The sequence below is a fragment of the Acartia tonsa genome, chromosome 3 (assembly GCF_053477335.1).
Source record: "Acartia tonsa isolate MP-2025a chromosome 3, ASM5347733v1, whole genome shotgun sequence".
In the NCBI taxonomy this organism is placed as follows: Eukaryota; Metazoa; Arthropoda; class Copepoda; order Calanoida; family Acartiidae; genus Acartia; species Acartia tonsa.
In genome coordinates, this window is record NC_137262.1 from 4,108,106 (window position 1) to 4,130,332 (window position 22,227).

Sequence of the window (22,227 nt, forward strand, 5' to 3'; positions counted from 1 at the left end):
TTTCTTAGGAAAAGGTTTAGATATACAAATGAATTAAAAAGTTTATATAATATGACGATTTCACTGAGGCTTACACGCGGCTGCCGAGCCCTGGGATAAAGGACAAAGATTCTTGTGTAAATTTGTAAGTGAAGATTTATTTCCTAAATCACTCCATTATTTCTGCTCTAAGTTAACCCCGACAAACATTAAAATTTTTGACAATTTCAAGTCAAAATAAATTAAAAGATAGAAAGGAATGTAGGGAAATTTTCTTTATAGTAACATTTTATTGAAAACAAAAAATGCATATCCTTTAGAACAAGATATGCGGGTTAAAAATAATTTTTTTCCTCAGAAAAAATGGAGTTGTGTTCCGGTCCCTTGTGGGACCTGAACCTAACCTGGTATACTGATGATCCAGATTTTACACCCTGCTTTCATAAGGTAGAAAAGGTTCAGTAACACCCTTAAAACAACCAACTATTTAATTTCACATTTCTTTTGTGATATAATATCAAGTGATTTTGCCAACAGTTGTTTATTGATACAAAAATCATTGTTTAAATCCAGCAAATCAAGGATCCTTAGAATAAAAAAGATCATATAACATAAGCCATTATTAAATTGATAGTTGTTGTTTCTTTGTGTAATAGTTTTCTTGTTTATTCCTTTACTAGACAAATAACTTAATTTGTTTCAAATAAAAACAAATTTTGGTCTTAGACGAGGAATATAAATCTATAAAAAAGATTTAGGATTTTGAATCATGTCCTGTGTGTTACTTAAGTTCTAAAAAGAAGAAAGACTATCCTTAAAATAAAGTAACAGGATGTTTGTTTGTCTGTCTATCTGCACCGAAGGATCTCGCTAACCGCCAAAGCGATATGGTTCTCTTTAACAGGGTAGCTTCTCATAGGTACCGGGAAGGTTTATATCTATTTTGGTGGAGGGTACCACCTTCCTTCGAAGAGAAATCACCCCTAGAAAAAAATTACCCACCCCAAATTTTTTTTTAAAAAATCTAAAATAAAAAATTGGGTTATCGAATACAACTCCCTTTTTCTCAAGTGCTCCTACAGGCTTCTAGGTATATGATCTAATAGCAAGGATTAAGGGTAACCCCCCTTCCAACAATCTTGAAGAAAAAATTCAATGTAAAAATTTCCTGCAAGGAAGAGAGTGGGGGGGAGAGTCGACCCCACCCCATTTTCAATTCAAAAGTTTTTACTCGGAGGGGCGATTTCACTTAGGCCTGTAGTAGATCCCTACCTCAACATTGTTATACCCTTCTTGGATTTATGAGAACCGTATCAGTCCAGCGGTTAGTGTGATCCTTCGGTACATACAGAAAGGCACAGAGACATCTTTTATTGTATACTATATTATGGACGTATAGCAGACAATAGTTAATTATAGAGTAGATTCGCTATTCTTACCAATAAAATATTCACTATATTTGTTCATGAACTTTATTAATACAATACATACACCTAACTTATACTGTTTTAGACAATCCTCATTATGAGAAGCAACATTGTAAAGGAGAACCATATCGGTTCAGCGATTAGCGAGATCCTTCGGCACAGAAAAAAAAACACATGGACTCTGAGACATCATGTTACTTTTATTTAAGGATTATATATATATACCTATTAGGGTTTGGCCGGATATTTAACTAACGCCGGATATCCGGCAAATTAATGGATATCTGGCCGAGTAACCGGATAACCGGCTGATATTTAGTCGATGCCGGATACCCGGCAATTTACTGGATATCCAGCCGGATAACTGGATATCCGGCCAGATATCAGCCGTATATCTGGTATCTGGAGAGTTTTAATATCTAGTATCCGGAAGGATATTGAAAATAGCTGGATATCCGGTCCATCTCTATCACCTATTTTATATTGTTTCAGACAATCCTAATATACCTTCCAGCTACAATTCTTACTCTACTTCTACCATGCGAATTATATTTCATTTCAACCAAGAGGAAAAGGTATGTTTATACAAGGGATTAGGGTTGGGCCGGATATCCGGCATTAAAAATCAGCCGGAAATCCGTTATCTGGTATCTGGACAAAAAGGTATCCAGCCCAACCCTACAATATTAATACTTGGATGTTACACCAGATTTTCATATTCTCCAATAAATTGGAACTCGCAGCGAGCTAAAATAATTATACCCTTTACCCCATCCCTTCCCCTACCAATGCATAAACGATCTGACCAATAAATGAGTTCACTGCTAGCAACCTGAATGGCAGACAATTTTCCCCTTTTCACATATTTTCATAATATCCACGAATATTCAACATCCATTCTACAATGACGATAAACAAAATTACCCACCATGAGAATAGAAAACAGATTTTTTGTGATGATTCCCTATACCAATAAGCATCAAGTATATCATTTACTTAGTCCGTCTGTATGTCGGTCATTCTACAAAGGATTAATTCATATTTTATGCAAAAGGGTTTGTTGATTTATTTTTTACTAGCGGCTACGCCCCTAGAGGCCTCTAGGGGCACTTGAGGAGGAGAGAGTCGAATTTAATAATTCAATTTCTTATTTTAGATTTTAAAAGAAAAAGTAAAAAAAAATTACGTTTGATGTTTGTTTTTCGTTGCACTCTCTTTCTAAAATTGAGAAATTTAAAAAAAAAATTAATTTCTCTAGGGAGGGTGGTGGTACCCTCCCCGAAAATAGTTATAAACCTTCCCGGGACTTATAAGAAGCTACCCTGTTAAGGAGAACCCGATCGGTTCAGCGGTTAGCGAGATCCTTCGGTACAGACACACACACAGATACACAGACATCCTGTTACTTTAGTATAAGGATGAGAATTAATATATGCTCTGTAACTTACCTTGTCAATTTGTCAACCAATAATTTGTTTAAGCTTCGCTACTTATGGATATTGCCATCCTTTTAATAATTTTGATTTAATAAACGATTTCAAGAATTATGTGGTGAAATATGTATGTTTTCGTCATATCTTTTATCGTACATCGATAGTAATTTTGTAAGAAATAATTAAATAGTTTTAATCAAATCTAATAAAATATATAACTTTATTGATTATCCTTTTTTTATATATAATATAAATATAGATATAATAAAAACTCAAAATATCTCTTTTGCTTTAATTATATTTACAAAACCTCAATTTACATAAGTTTCTTTTAAAATTTAGGTTTAAATTACTCTGTATTACTCTAGTAAAATCAAAAATATTTTCTAATAATTTTCAATATTTCTATTTTTAGGCAGATATCAACAACAATATGGAATGGATCGAGGCTAGCTATCCTGGCTCTTCTAGCAGGTTTGTTAACATACTAGGACGAACGGACATACTGTACCATTTTATGGAGTAGCTGCGCTACCAAAATTTGTTAATCATAAATATTTCAGGATTTGCAATAGTAGAGTTGATTTTGACAACCTCCTCCCAATCAGCTGATGAAAACACACTTGCAGACATCCTTGCTCCGACGGTCAAACTGTACTTTTTTGCTACAGGTATAAACAGCTGTTGTTGAAATATAAGTAGACTAGAGGCATAGCCCCCACAGGTACAGGTATGAAAGGGAATGGACGGTGGTAAGGGGGGCCAGGATTGAAGCAACTTACTACTTAATTTTTTTTTTTTTTTGGGGGGGGGGAGGGAGGTGTTATAAAAGTCTCCTGGACCTATGAGAAACTTTACTGAAAAAGGGAACCATATCAGCTCTGTGGTTAGTGAGATCCTTTGCAATGCATACACACACAGACATCATGCTAATTTTATAAAAGGATAAATAGATGTCCAAAAATGCAATTAATTAAATATAAGTTTGATATAGATTAGAAATACATACAAGTTTGTTTAGTATTTTATTTTTATTTTCAGTATTTGTGCTATCAATCGGAAATCTACGGGCTGGAATTCAAAGTTCTGGAATGATATTCTGCAGTATTCTGGTTCTCCTACTCACACAAACATTAACAGTTGCATCCATAGCTAGGTTTGGTAATGATTCCAAACAGGTATAGTTTTAGTGGCGAAGCCACTCTAGGAGTTCTTCAGTCTTTACTTCATCATTTCAGTCATAAGAATGTCTTATTCTCATATCTATAATACAAAGTAGAATGATGTCTGTCTGTCCCTTAAGATCTCGGTAACCACTGAACCGATCAGATTATACTCTTCAGGGAATATACCTACTGGTCCCGTGGCGGTTTTAGGCTATTTTCTTGGGGCGTGGGACACCCCCAACCCAAAAAATAAAAAAATTCTCCCTCAATTTTTTTTGATGCAGATTATAAAGATGAAACACCAAGATTTGGTGCTGCACCACATGTACTACATTTTTTAAAATTACCTCTTGGGGCAAAGCCCATAGAGGCTAGGGGCGAAGCCGCTAGTATACAATATATTATTTAGGCTACAACATAATTACAAATGCCTGTCTTACTGCACATTTCAAACATGTAAAAATTGTCCAATTGATTTCAAATATTGCATGTCTATTTCTGAAACATAAGTTTACTAAAAAGTCTGTAGGTTTATTTTATGATGATTTTGTTATGATGATTCACATAACGAATAGGCAACATTTAAGAGGCAAAGAAAAGCTTGAACTTTGATACTAAATATCTGATCTGATTTGCATTTTTTGGATTTCAAAAAACAAATTATTTTTCTTTACGATTAAAAGTGCAGTAACTCTTTTTTGGTCATTATTTAATTGTCTTTCAGAAGTGTAGAGCTTTACAATTTGGGATGATGTCATCCTTGTTAAACTAATAACACTAATTTAGGTGAACAATGTGATTATATTCATATTTGAATATATCTTTATTGTGTTGAGTTTCTTGCTTCAATTCAAAGCTGACCCACCTCCTGATATGGGAGAACTTAATCAAGGTAAGTTAGAGAATTTCTAATTAGTATTGATGATAACACCCTGAAAAAATCATGGACATACAGACAAAGTAAGTTATAGAAAAATGTCAAAGAAAGAGAGAGAATATGCGATAGTTAGTAAAAGAAAATCACAAAACCTTCCAAAAAAATGAATATCTATGTTTATCTTGAATAGGAGCCAACAAAATTAAATTTTAGACTGACAGTAAATTATAGATTAGCTGCGCCAGAATCATTTTGTTTAAAATTATTACAGCACCAAAAAGACCTGTAGTGTAGCACTACGGAATTTCATGCAATGCAATGTAAATGCATAGTTTGAGCAAGTGAAAGTGTTTTAGAACCAATAATTGATTATGGACTGAATAGATTTTTACTAAAGAATTAAGAGCATGTGTATAGAGTGAGAGTATATCATTTCGATTTGCTTTTAAAGAGAAAATAAAAAAATTTATTATCTTTTAAGATTTGATTGAGGATGAATTATCCGCAGCAAATGCTTCCTACCCCAGCAAGATGACTTTTGCCTACTTTGATCCAATCATTTGGAGGGGCTGGAAAAATCCACTGAATTTGGACAATCTGCCTAAATTGAGTCTTGGGCAAGTAATCCTTATATAAAAGTAAAGGGATTTCGACATGTGAGTCTGTATGTCTATTTATACTAAAGGATCTTGCTAACGGATGTGGTTCTCCTTTACAATGTATCTTCTCATAGGTCCTGGGAAGGTTTATAACTACTTTGGTAAAGGGTATTACCAACCTTCCAAGAGAAATCGCCCACCCAACACAATTTTTTTTAAAAACTAAAATTGATTAAATATTAATACAAACTGTTTACAGTTGTTGAGATTTTAATTATCATTTATATAATTTGACATATAATTTCAGTTTAAGAAGCAAAGTAGTGTTTCCAAAGTGGAACGTCAACTGGACCAAAGCAGTTAATGAGAACAAGAAAAAGAAAAAAATGACTTCAGGAAATCTTTCATTGAGGATTTCTTTTTAAAAATCTTTATTTGTACATAATTACTTCAATTGCAAAAATATTCTTTTTAGTGTTGCTATTTTAACTATCCAACCATGCCTACCTGCTTATATTTTAAACTCTCTTCTTTGATAACTTTGATAAAATTTTGACACTTATTACTGCAATGAAAATGTAATGAATGATAATGACGACAGTGTTGCTACCACTGATGAAGACCTATGCACTACTCTACCTGTCATCTTCTTTTGTTCAGCTGCTAACAGTTCTTCTTAATCAAGTTACACCACAGGTTAATTGTTTTAAATCCGCCTGAAAGCATGCTAATTTTCTGCCTATGATTAGAAACCCCACTAATTTATTGAAAGATTTTTTATCTATCTTTTTGTAATTTTGAAACACATTGTTATAATTTTTAGATCTTGAGTTTGTTGATTGGTTTTGTGAGTTCGGAAGAAGAAATGTGGAAGGGGTATGTATATATGATACTCCTGGTTTCCATCAACCTCATCATCACCTTACTAAACTCACAGTACTTCAGGTAGTTTTACAATAATATTATCACATATGAAGTTAATTTTAATCTTTTTATATTATGTTACTGGTTGTTTTGCCCCTACCTTCTAGGTGCTTCGCCCCAAGAGGTGATGTGAGTGGGGGTATGTCCCATCCCCAACAAAATAGCTTGAAACCACCACAGGACAAGTATGTATATTCCCTGAAGATTAGAAGAAGTTCAGCAGTTACTAAGATATTGAGCTTCAGACAGATAGATGGACATACAAACATCATTCTTTTTTGTATTATAGATGCTAAGTCTCTGTTGAAAGATGAAACTCTCAGATATTGACAAACTTTGTTAACAACTTATTCATTTTAGAGACCAACAGATTTTGGGTTGGAAGATGACCTCAGCTATCACCTGTTCCCTGTACAGAAAATCCTTGCTGCTTTCCAGCAAGGCAAGAAAACAACTATCAGTAGGAGAAACTGTTAATCTAATGTCTATTGATACACAAAGACTCATGGATGTTATTCTAAATCTTAATCTTCTATGGTCCAGCCCATTGACAATTGCTCTGTCAATGTATTCTCTCTGGGGGATACTGGGACTTGCCTCACTGGCAGGATTATTGGTTATGGTGCTAGTCATTCCAGCAAATGCTGTGATATCATCCAGAATGAAAAGATTCCAAAAGATGAATATGAAAAGTAAAGATTCCAGAATGAAAGCAATGAATGAAACACTGGATGGGATCAAAGTGTTGAAGCTGTATGCATGGGAGCCTTACTTTGAGGGTCAAATAACAGATATAAGAAATAGTGAAGTTGAGAATCTGAAAAAGATGTCATATCTTGGCGCAGCACAAACCTTCATTTTTAATTCTACTCCATTTTTTGTTGCATTATTCTCTTTTACTGCTTATGTCCTTGTTGATCCTGAAAATATACTTACTGCTGAGAAAGCTTTTGTGTCAATATCTTTCTTTAACATAATAAGAAGACCATTAAATCAGTTGCCACAGCTTGTGACACAAATGATATCAGCTGCTGTGTCATTGGACAGATTGAATGAATATCTGAACGCTTCTGAATTGCAATCTGATAATATTTCACATTATGATGATCATGATGATGTTGCTGTCAGTATCAGTAATGGTAATCTGACCTGGGACAAAGAAAAAGAACCTGTGCTCAAGGATATCAATATAAAAGTTAAAAATGGTGAACTAGTTGCAATTGTTGGACAGGTTGGAGCAGGTAAATCATCTTTGTTGTCAGCCATGATTGGTGATCTTGAGAAGCACACCATAAATGCTGAGGTAAATATTCTTGGTAAAGTATCCTATGTTCCTCAACAAGCTTGGATGCAAAATGCTCCACTTCAGTACAATGTAACTTTTGGCAGAAACTACAATGAAAAACTTTATGACAAAGTAATCAATGCTTGTGCTCTTAAACAAGATTTTGATGTTCTTCCTAATGGTGACCAAACTGAAATTGGTGAGAAAGGTATAAATCTCTCTGGTGGACAAAAGCAGAGGGTGTCTATGGCAAGAGCTGTTTATAACAACGGAGATATCTATCTGCTTGATGATCCTTTATCGGCTGTAGATGCTCATGTAGGTAAACACATATTCCAACATGTTATTGGACCAAAAGGATTGTTGAAAAATAAGACAAGAATTTTGGTAACACATGGTGTTAAATTTCTTCCTGAAGTGGACAAAATTTTTGTCATGAAAGATGGACAAATAAGTGAATCAGGAACATACAGAGAATTGCTAGAGCATGGTAAAGAATTTAGTGAGTTCCTGATACAATATCTACAAGAGGAAGAGGATACTGGAGAAAGTAGCACTGAGGCTACAAATGTAAAGCTTGCTCTTGAAGAGAAACTAGGGAAAGATAACTTGGAGAATGAGATAAGAAAAGCTAGAAGTAAAAGCAGCAACAGCAATATTTCTGGATATACAACAGGAACTATTGTTAAAAAGTTACAACCTCCTCTTTTAAAGCAATCAGCTGCAGGGAAAAACTATTCTTCAGTGTTTGGGAAAGTAGTTGTGGATGAGGCAAATCTTAATAATAAATCATTAGTTGATGAAAAGTCTAAGCTTAATCTATCAAATGCTAAAACTTACAGTGGAAGAAAGCAAGGTGACAAGAAAAATGATAAAGAAAGAGGAGATCTTATGAGCAAGGAAACCCTAGAGACTAGAGCAGTTGATATTCAAGTTTATAATTACTACTTCAAGGCTGTGGGTATTGCATCAGTGTCAATAATATTTCTATTAAGTATAGCCACACAAGCACTCTCTATTGGAACAAATGTGTGGCTGTCAGCATGGTCTGATGATCCAGAAGCAGGTGAAACAGCTGTAAGAAATATGTATTTATCCGTATATGGTGTGCTTGGAACTATATCTGCTTTGACTATATGTCTGACAAGTGTCATCACTGCTATTGGTGGTTTAAAAGCTGCCAATATATTTCATGATAACATGCTGGGTAATGTATTAAGAGCTCCTACTTCTTTCTTTGACACTACACCCAAGGGCAGGATTGTCAATAGATTTGCCAAAGATATTGATTTTGTTGACAGATCTATACCTCTAACATTTGCTGCTATGCTTAGACTTGGTTTTGGAGTAGTTGGAATTCTAGCTGTCATTAGCTATACAAGTCCTATATTTTTAGCAGTATTTGCCCCACTCAGTGTGATATACTGGTTTGCTCAAAAGCTTTATGTTGCTACTTCTAGACAATTAAGAAGACTTGAATCAAACACAAGATCTCCTGTTTACAGCTGGTTTGGAGAAACACTTACTGGAGTGTCTACCATCAAAGCATTTAACATGCAGGAACAATTCATCAAAGATCTGGAGACTAAGGTTGACACTAACAGAACATGTTCCGAGCCAAGTATAATATCAAACAGATGGATTTCAGTCAGGCTTGAAATGCTTGGAAATCTAATAATTCTGTTTGCAGCATTGTTTTCCATTCTTGGCAGGGATTCATTGGATCCAGGTATTGTTGGCCTCTCCTTGTCATATGCCATGCAGATCACACAGAACTTGAATCTGTTTATCCGGCAGTCCAGCCAGATTGAGAATAATATGGTGAGTGTAGAAAGGATTATGGAGTATCAGGAGGGACTGCCAAGTGAAGCAGAATGGCTGTTACCTAATGATCCACTGGACAATTGGCCAAGCAATGGAAAAGTGGAAATTCATAACTTGACTACAAGGTAACAAAGGGAATATTCTAGATTTGTTTTATTCTATTATAATTTGTAATTTCAAATTTTAAAAAAAAATCAAATTCCAGATACAGAGAAGGGTTAGACCTTGTGTTGAGAGGTATTGATGTGAAGATACCAGCTGGCAGTAAGGTTGGAATTGTTGGCAGGACAGGAGCTGGAAAATCTTCACTTACTTTATCCCTTTTCAGGTATGCTTTCAATGACATACTAAATAGTATTTTTCAAACCATGATAATATAAATCTTTTAAAGTTTATATTATTTAACAATTTGATCAACAATATTTGTTTTTTGCAACTTTAATAGTGTACAGTACAGTTTTACAAATAAAATTTTTCCAACTTTTATAGTATCAAAGGATAAAAATTAACTTTATTTTTTATTTTTAGAATAATTGAAGCAGTCAGGAAAATCCCAATTAATTAATTCCAGTTTAATTTGAAAATAAAATAGATTCCAACTTTTATTTTATGTAATTTCAAATTTTACAAAGCTCTTAAATCATTATTTAAAGATAGATAAAATAGAAGTTTTGTGACAAAAAACTTAATTTAGAAAGAGTTTTTCCTCTGTTTTCAAATATTAAACTTTAAGATATGAGAGGAAAGTTTTCAAATTATTCCATAGAAAAAGAATTGGTTTGCTATTCAGCTTTTCAAAGAAATTGTTAAAAAGTTTTGATAGTTTTAAAATCCCTTTAATCAAATCTTAATGTAATCATTAGAATTAAAATCAAGCTACTCTTTTGATTTCTTTGAATTTCTATTATCACACCCCACCCGGAGGCGTGTTAGGTTAGAAAAAACCCCCCGCAGAAATGGTTTACACAGGATGTACTGGGACCTTATGGTGGTTTCAGAACATGCTTTCCCTAAATTGAGTTAGTACCTTCCCATAGTAGAAAATTTTAAAATTACTTTTTTGATTAAATATTACTTTTATTTTTAGACTACCTTCACCTAACCTGCTTTATTGTCTTATTTTGTCTTTCATGTTTATCATGCAAATTCCCTGACATTGCAGTTGAAATGTCAGATATTGGAGCTTTCTAAAAAGGTCTCTAACATTTATCTAGCTCTAATACTTTTTGAGATATCTAATTTCAAAGTATTGCTGTAAAATCATCTTTTATACAGCAAAAAGTTGAAATATGAAATTAGTTATTTCAGAGAAAATTACAAGTATCTTCATGTAAGTCTTTCTAATATTGCTCCAAATTGACCAAATTTGACAGTTAAGGTGCCTAAAACTATCTACTTTCAATGGACAATCCAAATACATAGTTTTTAAGACTATATAAGCCAATAGGAGCATGCTGAAATGATTTTTAAAAATGCTAAAGGAAAAAATATTTCCTATTTTTTAAAATAAATTGAAATTTAATCGACTTTAGAAAGGAGTTTAAGGTAAGTTATGGTGTATAAAGTTGTCACTTTGTAATTAGAAAGCCAATAAAACACAATCATCTGATATTTTGAACCAATAGAAACATATCTTCTGAAAAATAGACATAAACATTGAAAATAAACCAAAAATTGGTTAGAATTTTAATCATTTCCAAGCAGGTTACAAATGTAATCTACTAATTCTAGTAATTTTTTATAAGAATAGTTGATTGGCTTTTTTGATTTTTATAACCTTATGAAACAAAATTAGTTTTTGCCATCTTAACTAAAAAAAACATAGTAATTAAAAGACTTTTATGGATGATCTTACTTATAATAAAAGAAACAATTTATTCTTAGGCCACATTTTTTTTGTTGATAAACACTATTAGGTACTCTAAACTAATGCTGAGATTTTTAAAAATAATAAATCATAATTAATTATGAGTTTCTTGTACCTTAATACTCCTTTTACATTATTAAAAATGCCTTAATAGTGATTTTTAATTAAAATTAAATTACATTTGTTTCTTTGATATTTCATTTTAGCCTTCTCCTGTTGACTTATAAAGTCTCAAAAAGTGTGTATTTGGATTGTCCATTGAATGTAGATATTTTTAGGCACCTTAACTGTCCAATTTGGTCAATTTGGAGTAAAATTATAGTGATTTATATGAAGATACATGTAATTTACTCTAAAATAACTAATTTTATATTTCAACTTTTTGCTGTGTAAAAGATGATTTTACAGCAATACTTTGAAATAAGATATCTAAAAAAGTATTAGAGCTAAAAAAATGTTAGAGACCTTTTTAGAAAGCTCCAATATTTGTCATTTCAACTGCAATGTCAGGGAATTTGCATGATAAACATGAAAGACAAAATAAGACAATAAAGCAGGTTAGGTTAAGGTAGTCTAAAAATAAAAGTAATATTTAATCACCAAAAGTAATTTTAAAATTTTCAACTATGGGAAGGTACTAACTCAATTTAGGGAAAGCATGTTCTGAAACCACCATAAGGTCCCAGTACATCCTGTGTAAACCATTTCTGCGGGGTTTTTTTTCTAACCTAACATGCCTTCGGGTGGGGTGTGTTATGTATCAATTTTTTTAAGTATCTTTTTTCAAAGTATTTAGAAAATTCTTTTTTCCCTTTTGTTATCTGAGTAAGCTCTACTTTACCCAAACGACTCAAAGAGTCTTCTGTTTATATCAAAGGATCTCGCTAACTGCTGATCTGATATGTTTCTTCATCACAATGCTATTGTTAAGTGTAGCTTCATATAGGTCCTGGAAAGGTTTATAACTATTTTAGGGTAGTGCACCACCACCCTCCCAAGATAAAGAGAATCATTCCTAGAAAAAAATTACCTCCCTTAAATTTGTATAACTTTTTAAATAAAACTTAAATGAATAAAAAAATATCTGTTCTAAAATTGGATTTTTAAAAAAGAGGAAAGATTGAGATAGATGGAGTTGATATATCATCAGTGGGACTTGGAACACTCAGATCCAGGTTGACTGTTATTCCCCAGGTACACAAATATGCAACAGTATGGCACAATAATTGTATGACTTCTTTTTTTTAACAAAGGGATAGTTGCGTAAAGTGAATTTCATAAATTATTTCAAGAATAAGTTACAAGTATATAAAAACATATATAATTTTCTATTACAATAAATAACAAACAATTAGACATCACTAAATTGGTCGTCATGCTGTTTTTGTGAAAATAAGCCAGCTTTAAATATTGCATATATCACAAGAATACGATTTTTAAGTCTTCATATGTGGTAGAAAATTGAAATTCTTTCAAATATATGCTCTATAAATGTAGTTTAAAGCATTGAACAGGAAAGAAATATGCAGTTCACTAAGTTCAAGTTTTCTTTTTAAAAAAATAAAAGCAAAAATATGATTTAATGGCATATCCATGTTTATGATTTAAACACTTTATTTGTAAGGATCCTGTCCTATTTTCTGGAACGTTGCGTCTGAACCTGGATCCTTCTGGTGTCTGTACAGACCATCAACTATGGAGGGCATTGGAACATGCACATTTAAGGTATTTAATTATATTTTAAAAGCGAAGCTTTTCTAAAGTAATGATCAGTCTGTTTTTATGTAACTGATATTTCTTACTGTTAATTTAGACATGTTAGAGTTATTTTTTCGATTTCAAACTTTTAATAACGATTTCTGTAACAGTTTGATATGATTTAGAAAGCATAAAAACTCTGTAATCTAAACCAGAATGTCCGTACGTCCATTTCTAAGTTCTTTTTGGAATACTAATTTCTAGGACATCAAAGTACAACAATGTAAGCAAAGCAACTCAATGATCAAGTTCAAAATTTAAGCATATCTATAAACAGTATACGGCATTTTTCGCAATTTTGCAATTTTGCAATATATTTATTTACTATTTGTTTAGAATTATGAAATAATATTCATTAAAGATTGTTTCCTTCAAAAGCTTCAAATTTTTCCTCTTAAAGTTTGTTATTTCAACAATAAAATTTCTGGTTTTTAATGTTTATCATTAGTTACCTTCAAATTGAACTATTTACTTATTCTTTAATGTTTTAGTACATTTGTGAAGACACTGTCAGAAGGACTGGACTATATGGTAAGTTTTTATTCATATTAATCATTTCAAAACTTTTATTTTTTGATTTTGTTCAAACTAAAATATCTATCTTTTTTATCTATAATTCTCTTTATCTATCTATCTATCTGTTTATTCATTTATTTAATATTCTTTGTCTTATTAAGTATATTTCTATCTGTCTAATTATATATCTATCTATCTGAATGTCTGTATTTATCTATCTGTCTGTCTATCTATCTATCTATCTATCTATCTATCTATCTATCTATCTATCTATCTATCTATCTATCTATCTATCTATCTATCTATCTATCTATCTATCTATCTATCTATCTATATATCTATCTATCTATCTATCTATCTATCTATCTATCTATCTATCTATCTATCTATCTATCTATCTATCTATCTATCTATCTATCTATCTATCTATCTATCTATCTATCTATCCATTTATCTATCTATCTATTTATCTATCTATCTATCTATCTATCTTTCTATCTATGTAGGTTAGTGAGGGAGGAGATAATTTGTCAGTTGGACAGAGACAATTGATTTGTTTGGCGAGAGCTCTTCTCAGGAATAATTTTTTTTTGTTTTTCCCCCCTTACATTTCCTGTTTTTATATCTAGTATGTAATCTAATAAAGAACCTAATTTTATTATTTTCTAAAAAAATATTAGCTGATTAAATAAATTGCTAATTTGCAGTGGTAAAGCAAAGTTTTTACTATAACTTTTATCTTTTTTTTAGTACTTCAGTATACACCAATAAACCGATGAAATCATTTTATGTCATTTATAAAACTTGCATCAATTTGAAACTAAAAAAAGTAATTGTTAATCAATCAATCGAACATCTTAATTTTAATCTGTTTTGAACAGACATAAAAATTGTAGAAACAATTTATCAATTTATTCATAATTTGTGTTTACTAAGCATGTCTTTAATAAAAATCTATAATAAAAAAAAAAAAAATAAATATGTACAAAATATTTTCTGAAATAATAGAAAGAGCAAAGTTTTGGTTCTGGACGAAGCTACAGCTGCCATAGATTTAGAAACTGATGATCTAATTCAGGTTACTATCAATCTATCTATCTATCTACAGCTGTCATAGATTTAGAAACTGATGATCTAATTCAGGTTACTATTAATCTATCTATCTATCTACAGCTGTCATAGATTTAGAAACTGATGATCTAATTCAGGTTACTATTAATCTATCTATCTATCTACAGCTGCCATAGATTTAGAAACTGATGATCTAATTCAGGTTACTATTAATCTATCTATCTATCTACAGCTGCCATAGATTTAGAAACTGATGATCTAATCCAGGTTACTATTAATCTATCTATCTATCTACAGCTGCCATAGATTTAGAAACAGATGATATAATTCAGGTTACTATTAATCTATCTATCTATCTACAGCTGTCAAAGATTTAGAAACTGATGATCTCATTCAGGTTACTATTAATCTATCTATCTATCTACAGCTGTCATAGATTTAGAAACTGATGATCTCATTCAGGTTACTATTAATCTATCCAACTATCTATATTTATTCATCTATTTTCTATTTAAAAGCGAAGCTTTTCTATTATTATGGTCGGTCTGTCCGTCCGTCCGTAACGGATAGCTTTTTTCGTTAATTTAGGCATGTTAGAATTGTCCTATCGATTTCAAACTTTGCATGATGATTCCTGTAGTAGTTAGGTACGATTTAAAAAGCGTAGCAACTCTATAATCGTTACCAGAATGTCCGTATGTCCATTTTAACCATGTTGTTTTTTTACTTTTTTAACAACAATTTTTTATGTGATAAAATCATCCCATTGATCTGATTTTTGGATTACTGATTCCAATTACAATTAGGTACAATATTATGAGCGAATCATCTTAATAATCATGTCCTAAAAATGTCCGTATGTCCTTCAACATTATTCTGTATTTAACTATTTTGCAACAAATTTGCGTATAATTTTGTCCAAACTTATATATTCTTATTTTGTATATTAAGTTCTGATACTCTACAAGAGTTAATGTTCGTCTGTCATACCGTTTCAGAGCTTCGCTTTTATGGATGTTGTAATCCTTGTTTATCTATCTAAACATACAACTACATATTTTCGCCGATTTCTTTGTACATTAATGGATAAAGAATACGTGGATATGTTTCTCCATGGACAATGGAGGGGATTGGGAAAAGTCATATAGGTGGTATCGTTATATTAGCCAGCTGGAAGAAACATTTTATACGAGAATCTCGCATGATGTTCTATTAATCTATGTATATACTAGCGGCTACGCCCCCTACAAGCCTCTAGGGACTCTCAAGGTAGGAGGCTCCTGGGGAAAATATAAAAGTCAAAATATTTTTGGGGGTGAGAAGTGAAGACACCCTACCCAAAAATAGTTTTAAAACTTCCCAGGACTTCTAAGAAGCTTCACTGTAAAGGAGAACAATATCGGTTCAGCGGTTAGCAAGATCTTTCGGGACAGACTAAAAACGCTTACTACTTTATATAATAGGATATAGTTAAATTGTGACATTACGGCAACAAATATGGATATAGAATATACGTATATACGACATACATATATACATATTACGACATGGGTAAAACTATTGTCAATTTAGGTTGATAACATGGACATATTTATTGGCCAGTTCGATCATCCATTATGAGGGTAGGGAATGGGTTAAATGGGGTGGATGGGAAGAATCGTTATTTTAGCCAGCTAAAAGTTTCACTTTATTAGAATGCATGAAAATCTGGTGTAATATCCAATTAATAATCTATCTATCTATCTATATATCTATCTATCTATCTGTTAAGGCAACTATAAGACGTGAGTTTAGTGACATGACTATCATCACTGTGGCCCATAGGATCAACACGATCATGGACAGTGACATGGTTGTCGTGCTGGCCAATGGCGTCATCCAAGAAATGGGGAATCCAAAAAGGTAAGAACTGTGATTTTTATGTATTTTGTTTATACATAATAACCCTTTAGGGGAAGGGGGAGAGTAAAAAATCTAGGAAGATAATCATGCCAAATCTCCCCCCCCCCCTCAAAGAAAGGATTACTCCTGGGGGTAAAATGAACAATGATGGAGGGATGGATAATCATTTTAATTTATTGATTACCCAAATTATGATCCATGAAATATCAAAATGCTTGTGAAAACTAAGGGCTTTAAATCAATTTTTGATTTTAAAGTTTTTTTTTGATGGGGAGGGGGGTTATAAAATATTTATTTTAACCAAAATGTATGAAAGAATTTTTTTCCCGTATTCATTCGAATACGGTGGATGAGAACCGGTTCTCATCCATACAAAAAAAACTATGTCTAGCATCGTATTATATCCAGTTTTCTACGAATATAAAAATGTACAATCAAAAGATTAAAACCTTAATTCTTATAATTTTACATTCTATATCCGCGGAAAGCTGTTTATAATACGAAGCGAGAAAAACCTATTACATTTATTTTATTTTTTATGCACCTAGAACTTAACAAAGCATTTGATATATTTGTATATGTGTCATTTTTATAGACAAAGCCTAAAGTGTCATGTGTGACGTCTAAAGGGAAATTTGAGAGAAGTAGGAAACCCCTAAAAAAGAGATGGATAATATACGTATTATTATGACGTCACACATGACACTTGTCTATAAAAATGACACATATACAAATAGCTGGTAAATTGATGTACATTCGTAAACAGTAGGATATAAATCTTTTTCTACCTAAAACCCATAAATAAAAGAAATATCCAATTAATGATATTGTAGAAAAAGTAAATTAAGAATACTATTTGTATTTAATCGTGTGGATGTTGTCCAAGGACGTCCAACGGGGGAGGTAAAGGGGTGATTAACCCCCCCCCCCACCACCTAAAAAAGTTAAAAGTTTAAATTCCCCCCCCTCCCAAAAAAAATAAAAAGCTTGGACGTCCTTGCCTTTATGATATAAAGATTACCCCCCCAAAAAAATTTTTTTTTGTGAATTTTTACCCCCCCTAAATGAAAAAGCTTGGACGCCCTTGATGTTGTCAATAATAATTTTCTTCTAAAAAAAACCAATTAATTTTTAATATGTTGTTTGGTCAAGGACTTTGGGGTTTTATAAAAAATATAAACAAATATAAGTTTTATTGCAACCATTTAAGCCGCCAGCCGTTACTTTTCCACCTTTTTTTTAAGTAAGGTAAAATAGACCTACCAAGAATTACTCATGCCAAGTTTCATAACGAACTTCGGATTCTAGGTGTCATTTGCGCAATGATTACGAGATGGTTGTATTACATCCCCCCCCCCCTTAAAGATGACAGTACTTTTTCACTCAATTTTCGAACCTTTTTTTGAACAAATGTCTCTTTCTTTGCTCTCTCAATCAAAAGCAGACAATTTATTTGGTTCACTTCACATCCCACCATGTCACAACTGGGTGTTCCTTCATAATTACGCCTTGTTTTCATAATATTAAAAGTGGTTAAAACAGCGAATTATTACATCAGAACAAATCTGCCGCTGAACTTAACTTTTCTCTAATATTTAATCTTGTTTGTTTTGTGATTTTTGCGAAATTTGTCCATATTCAACATGTGGATAAGATTCCATGGGGGGGGGGGGGGGAGGTATATTTTATCACTCCCTAAACAAATTTGGGCTGCCTAACAAATAATAAAATATCCCTTTTAAAACCTCTGAAAACCTTTATGAATTATTAACCTTCTCCTCTCTTAAACTTGAATTACCACCCTAATAAGATCTACAGGATAAAAAGCTTGGACGTCTTTCATATAGAATAATCCGTAGTTGCATTCAAGAGATCTTACAAGACATACACACATCCATCCAGCTACTTTAGTACTTCTAAATTCTTTGCCAAAACAATTGAACATCCATCACACTTGAAAAAACTTAATAGGAATTGGGTTTTCAGATGATTAAATCAATAATTAAATCTTTTATATCTACCTTATAAAAAAATGGGATCTACTGCAGTTCACGATAAAATATTGCTGGTAACGAATATTGCAAAATATTTATGAATTTTATAGGATGCTAGCTACCCAACGGCTCAACGTACAGATCATGCCCACACACTGTTTTAAGCGGCATAAGAAGGCCTACAAATAATATGGAATAGCCATAAATCAATAATGCATAATTATCAGCAGTGCAGAGAAATGCGCGAAAAAGACATATTTTACGCGTTTTTTCTTCAGTGAAGCTTTCCCTGTGCATCATTGTATCTTGGCTATTCCAGATTATTTGTAGGCCCTTTTATACCGCTTAAAATGGTGTGCTGCCATGATCTGTACGTTCAGCCGTTTGGCAGCTAGCAGCCTTTAAAATTCATAAATTTTTGGCAATATTCGTTACCAGCAATATTTTACCGTGAACTGCAGTAGATACAAAAAATTTTATTAAGAAAGTTTATTTTGTGCAGTTATTGGAAATGTTTTTCCAGTATGGCTTCGAAACCGATTAATATCTGCGGGATTAAAACCGGTTCCATGCCATACTTGAAAATCAGTATAGCATCGTATTACAGACATTAAAAGTAAAATTATAAAAATGATTACCAGTTTTGTCCCTCGGGGCTAACAAAACCGGTTTTAATCTTATGATTTTTCGTTCAATATCTGCGGAAAGCTGACTATAATACGATGCGATTAATAAATAATAAATATATTATGATTAAATCAATGATAAAAACTTTTTATCCGGTTAGTAAAATACGAACATAAGAAAATATTTTCTCGTATTCATTCAAATCCGGTGGATAGGAACCGGTTTTCATTCATACGAAAAAACTATGTCAAGCATCGTATTATATCCAGCTTTCTACGAATATAGAAATAAACAACCATAAGATTAAAACCAGTTTTTTTAGCCGGCGCCTTCGGCACCTCGGGCTAAAAAAACTAGTTTCAATCTCATAATTGTACTTTCTATATCCGCGGAAAGCCGTTTATAATACGATGCGAGAAATAACTATTTTAAATTAAATATTTTCTTTGCTGTAAGACAACTTAAAACGAACCTCGTAAAAGTGTCTGACTATGACGTCAGAAAAAATTAACAATTAACCAATGAGAAGCCAGTATTCACTGTAATTGACCAATGGTAAGATATATAGCGATCTCTCATTGGTTAATTGTTAATTTTTTCTGACGTCATAGTCAGACACTTTTACGAGGTTCAATTTGATCTAGTTTGCTTGAAACACCTGATTCAACATTCGCCTCCCTAGCCAAGGAAGCTGGTATACAGGCAATAAATCCTACTGCTGGGCCATCTAATAGCCCTCCTACAGGTATAAGTTTGCTTTTGTAAATATATTTTAATGTTTAAGCTATTTTCAAATCATTTCTATTAGAATCTATAACTATGAAAGAAATGTTTAGATCCTCCTGAAGATTATCACCATTAAGACAAAATTAATCACATTTCATTTCTTTAGAAATTGGGGTTAGCCCCATCCGAAATTTAGTTTTTAAAATATTCTTGAAACCTATAAGAATCTTTACTGTAAAGGAGAGCCAAATCAGGGTTGCAAGAAATTTCGGTTCACCCAGAAAGGTATCCCGCCTCTTTTACATAAGTAGAAATATTTTTTTTTAAATGAACAGAAACAAGTTTTGTATTTGACAGGATCTGTAAGTGACAAGAAAGAAGATTCCAGCCCGTTAAGTAACAGTTACAAAGAAGCTCTGGAGAAAAATCTGATCAAGCTGATTGATGATGAAAAAGATGATAATCTGTATACCCTTGATGCTATTGATGGTCAAAGTGAAGGTAGACTTAAATTCTGTATCACGCTTCACAACAAAGGGAAGGGGTAGGTTTCTGGTAAAATCCGTAAAAGTTATGTGTTATAAGTAAAAAACAGTAGTAGAACAATAAAAATTTATGTTAACTTTAAAAAAAAATTTCTATAGTTCTTTTCAATAAGAAATACACATATTTAGTGAATATTATCGTTCTACTACTATTTTTAAGCCTTAAAACACACACCATTACGGATTCTACCAGAAACCTACCCCTCTCTTTATGCAGAGTTAGCGAAACTAAGATTTAAACTTAAATAGTTGATGCGTGATGCCATTTTCGCCTGCATGGATTATTCTGATTGTTCAGGGAATCTACACAAAAAAAAATCAAACTTCTACTTATCATAAGGAGAAAATATTTTTTTTCCGAATCACAACTCGATCAATATACTCTGAAGCAAAGAAAATTTTAGCTTGGATTGTCAGCTACTAATTAAACAAGGATAAGCCGCTATTAAACCTCAACTTTAGAAAAGTTTCTGCACTTAATAAATTTTTTAATCAAACAAAACAAAACTTTTTAGGTGAAGATACGACAGATGGGCAAAGTCAACCCTCACCAAGAAAGGTCAGCTACAACAACTCTAGATATAATATAACTAATGGGGTACCACAGGGCTCCGTCGTTGGATCAATTTTGTTTCGGTTGAACATAATTGAAATTCCAAATTCGACAACCTTATTTTGTAGCCTTTTTTCAGATGACAACTTATTTTTTAGAACTTGAGTAATTATGAAAAATATATAAAGAATTAATTAGTTTTCAGTCTGGTTTAGCGCCAATAAAATTCCTAAAACCAAATACATAGGGGTTAAATTTACTGTCTACTCAAAGGATTAATTATTATGCAATTCATAATATGATTTATTATGGTAGTTTTATGATTGAATTCCTTTCATTGGTAATCAAATTGTATCCTATTTTGCATCGCAAAGTTGTAAGTAAGAAGCCAACTACTTTATATTTTTGTAAAACAACATTTAAACAGGCACAAACGTACGCAACGGCCTTGCATACAGTGGTAGCTTATGTTGACATGGTAGGTAGAAAACAATAAAAATCTATCAAATATTTTTAGAATATTCCTGGCAAAAGAACAGCAGTCAAAACCTTGCCATCGGGTAAAAGTCCAAGTATGATTCCGCGAGGGGGAACAGCGGGTGCTGTAAGAGGTGTGAGGGGCGCTAGAGGTGCCAGAGGGGGGCGGGGAGGACGTGGGGGTGCTGGCACTCAAGAATAGATATATATTTGAAAGTGATTATGTGATATATTTATATTTTAAGATCTAATAAAAAGATAAAATCAACTGTTCTTTTAAACCAGATATCTTATTATATGCTTTTTTTGTTTGTAGCGAAGGATCTGGCTAACAACAGAACCGATAAGGTTGTCCTTTATAGTGAAGCTTCTTTTAGATCCTTAGATAGTTTTAGGTTATTTTATTTTTTGTAAATAAGTATTGGTATGGTTTTAGGCCATTTCCGCTCTTCCATATTCCTCCGAATATAGAGCCCCTTGATGCTAGGGGCGCAGCAGCTAGTAAATATATACAATAGTTTACTTTCAAAAGAAGCGAATCTTTTGTAAAGGTTGACATAATTATATGGTTAACTGACGAATAACAAGATTACCAAATATAGATTAGCTTCGCTACTCTACGGTCGATGGAATAAAACATAGATGACATTATCCATAGAAGCGAAGCTCTGAAAATG

The 22,227-nt window shown here is 32.4% G+C and overlaps 1 protein-coding gene across 2 annotated transcripts; it reads left to right on the forward strand.

Moving 5' to 3' along the window:
- The first annotated feature begins 336 nt into the window (after window positions 1–336).
- Window positions 337–21,818, forward strand: LOC145313085 (ATP-binding cassette sub-family C member 3-like). Of its 2 annotated transcripts, none has more exons than XM_080152352.1 (23): window positions 337–426; window positions 1,899–1,981; window positions 3,255–3,313; window positions 3,403–3,510; window positions 3,881–4,017; window positions 4,792–4,897; window positions 5,364–5,499; window positions 5,789–5,874; window positions 6,080–6,177; window positions 6,305–6,426; window positions 6,766–9,639; window positions 9,720–9,842; window positions 10,043–10,058; window positions 12,492–12,575; window positions 13,006–13,106; window positions 13,631–13,670; window positions 14,162–14,233; window positions 14,665–14,733; window positions 16,498–16,628; window positions 19,894–19,994; window positions 20,333–20,476; window positions 21,036–21,079; window positions 21,591–21,818. In XM_080152352.1, exons 1-23 carry the CDS (start codon window positions 343–345, stop codon window positions 21,750–21,752), a joined length of 4,980 nt encoding a protein of 1,659 aa, XP_080008478.1. In that variant the 5' UTR covers window positions 337–342; the 3' UTR covers window positions 21,753–21,818. The 2 variants fall into 2 exon arrangements, with proteins under 2 accessions (XP_080008478.1, XP_080008476.1); XM_080152350.1 differs by having other exon boundaries at window positions 14,162–14,230; window positions 14,662–14,733.
- The last annotated feature ends 409 nt before the right edge of the window (window positions 21,819–22,227 follow it).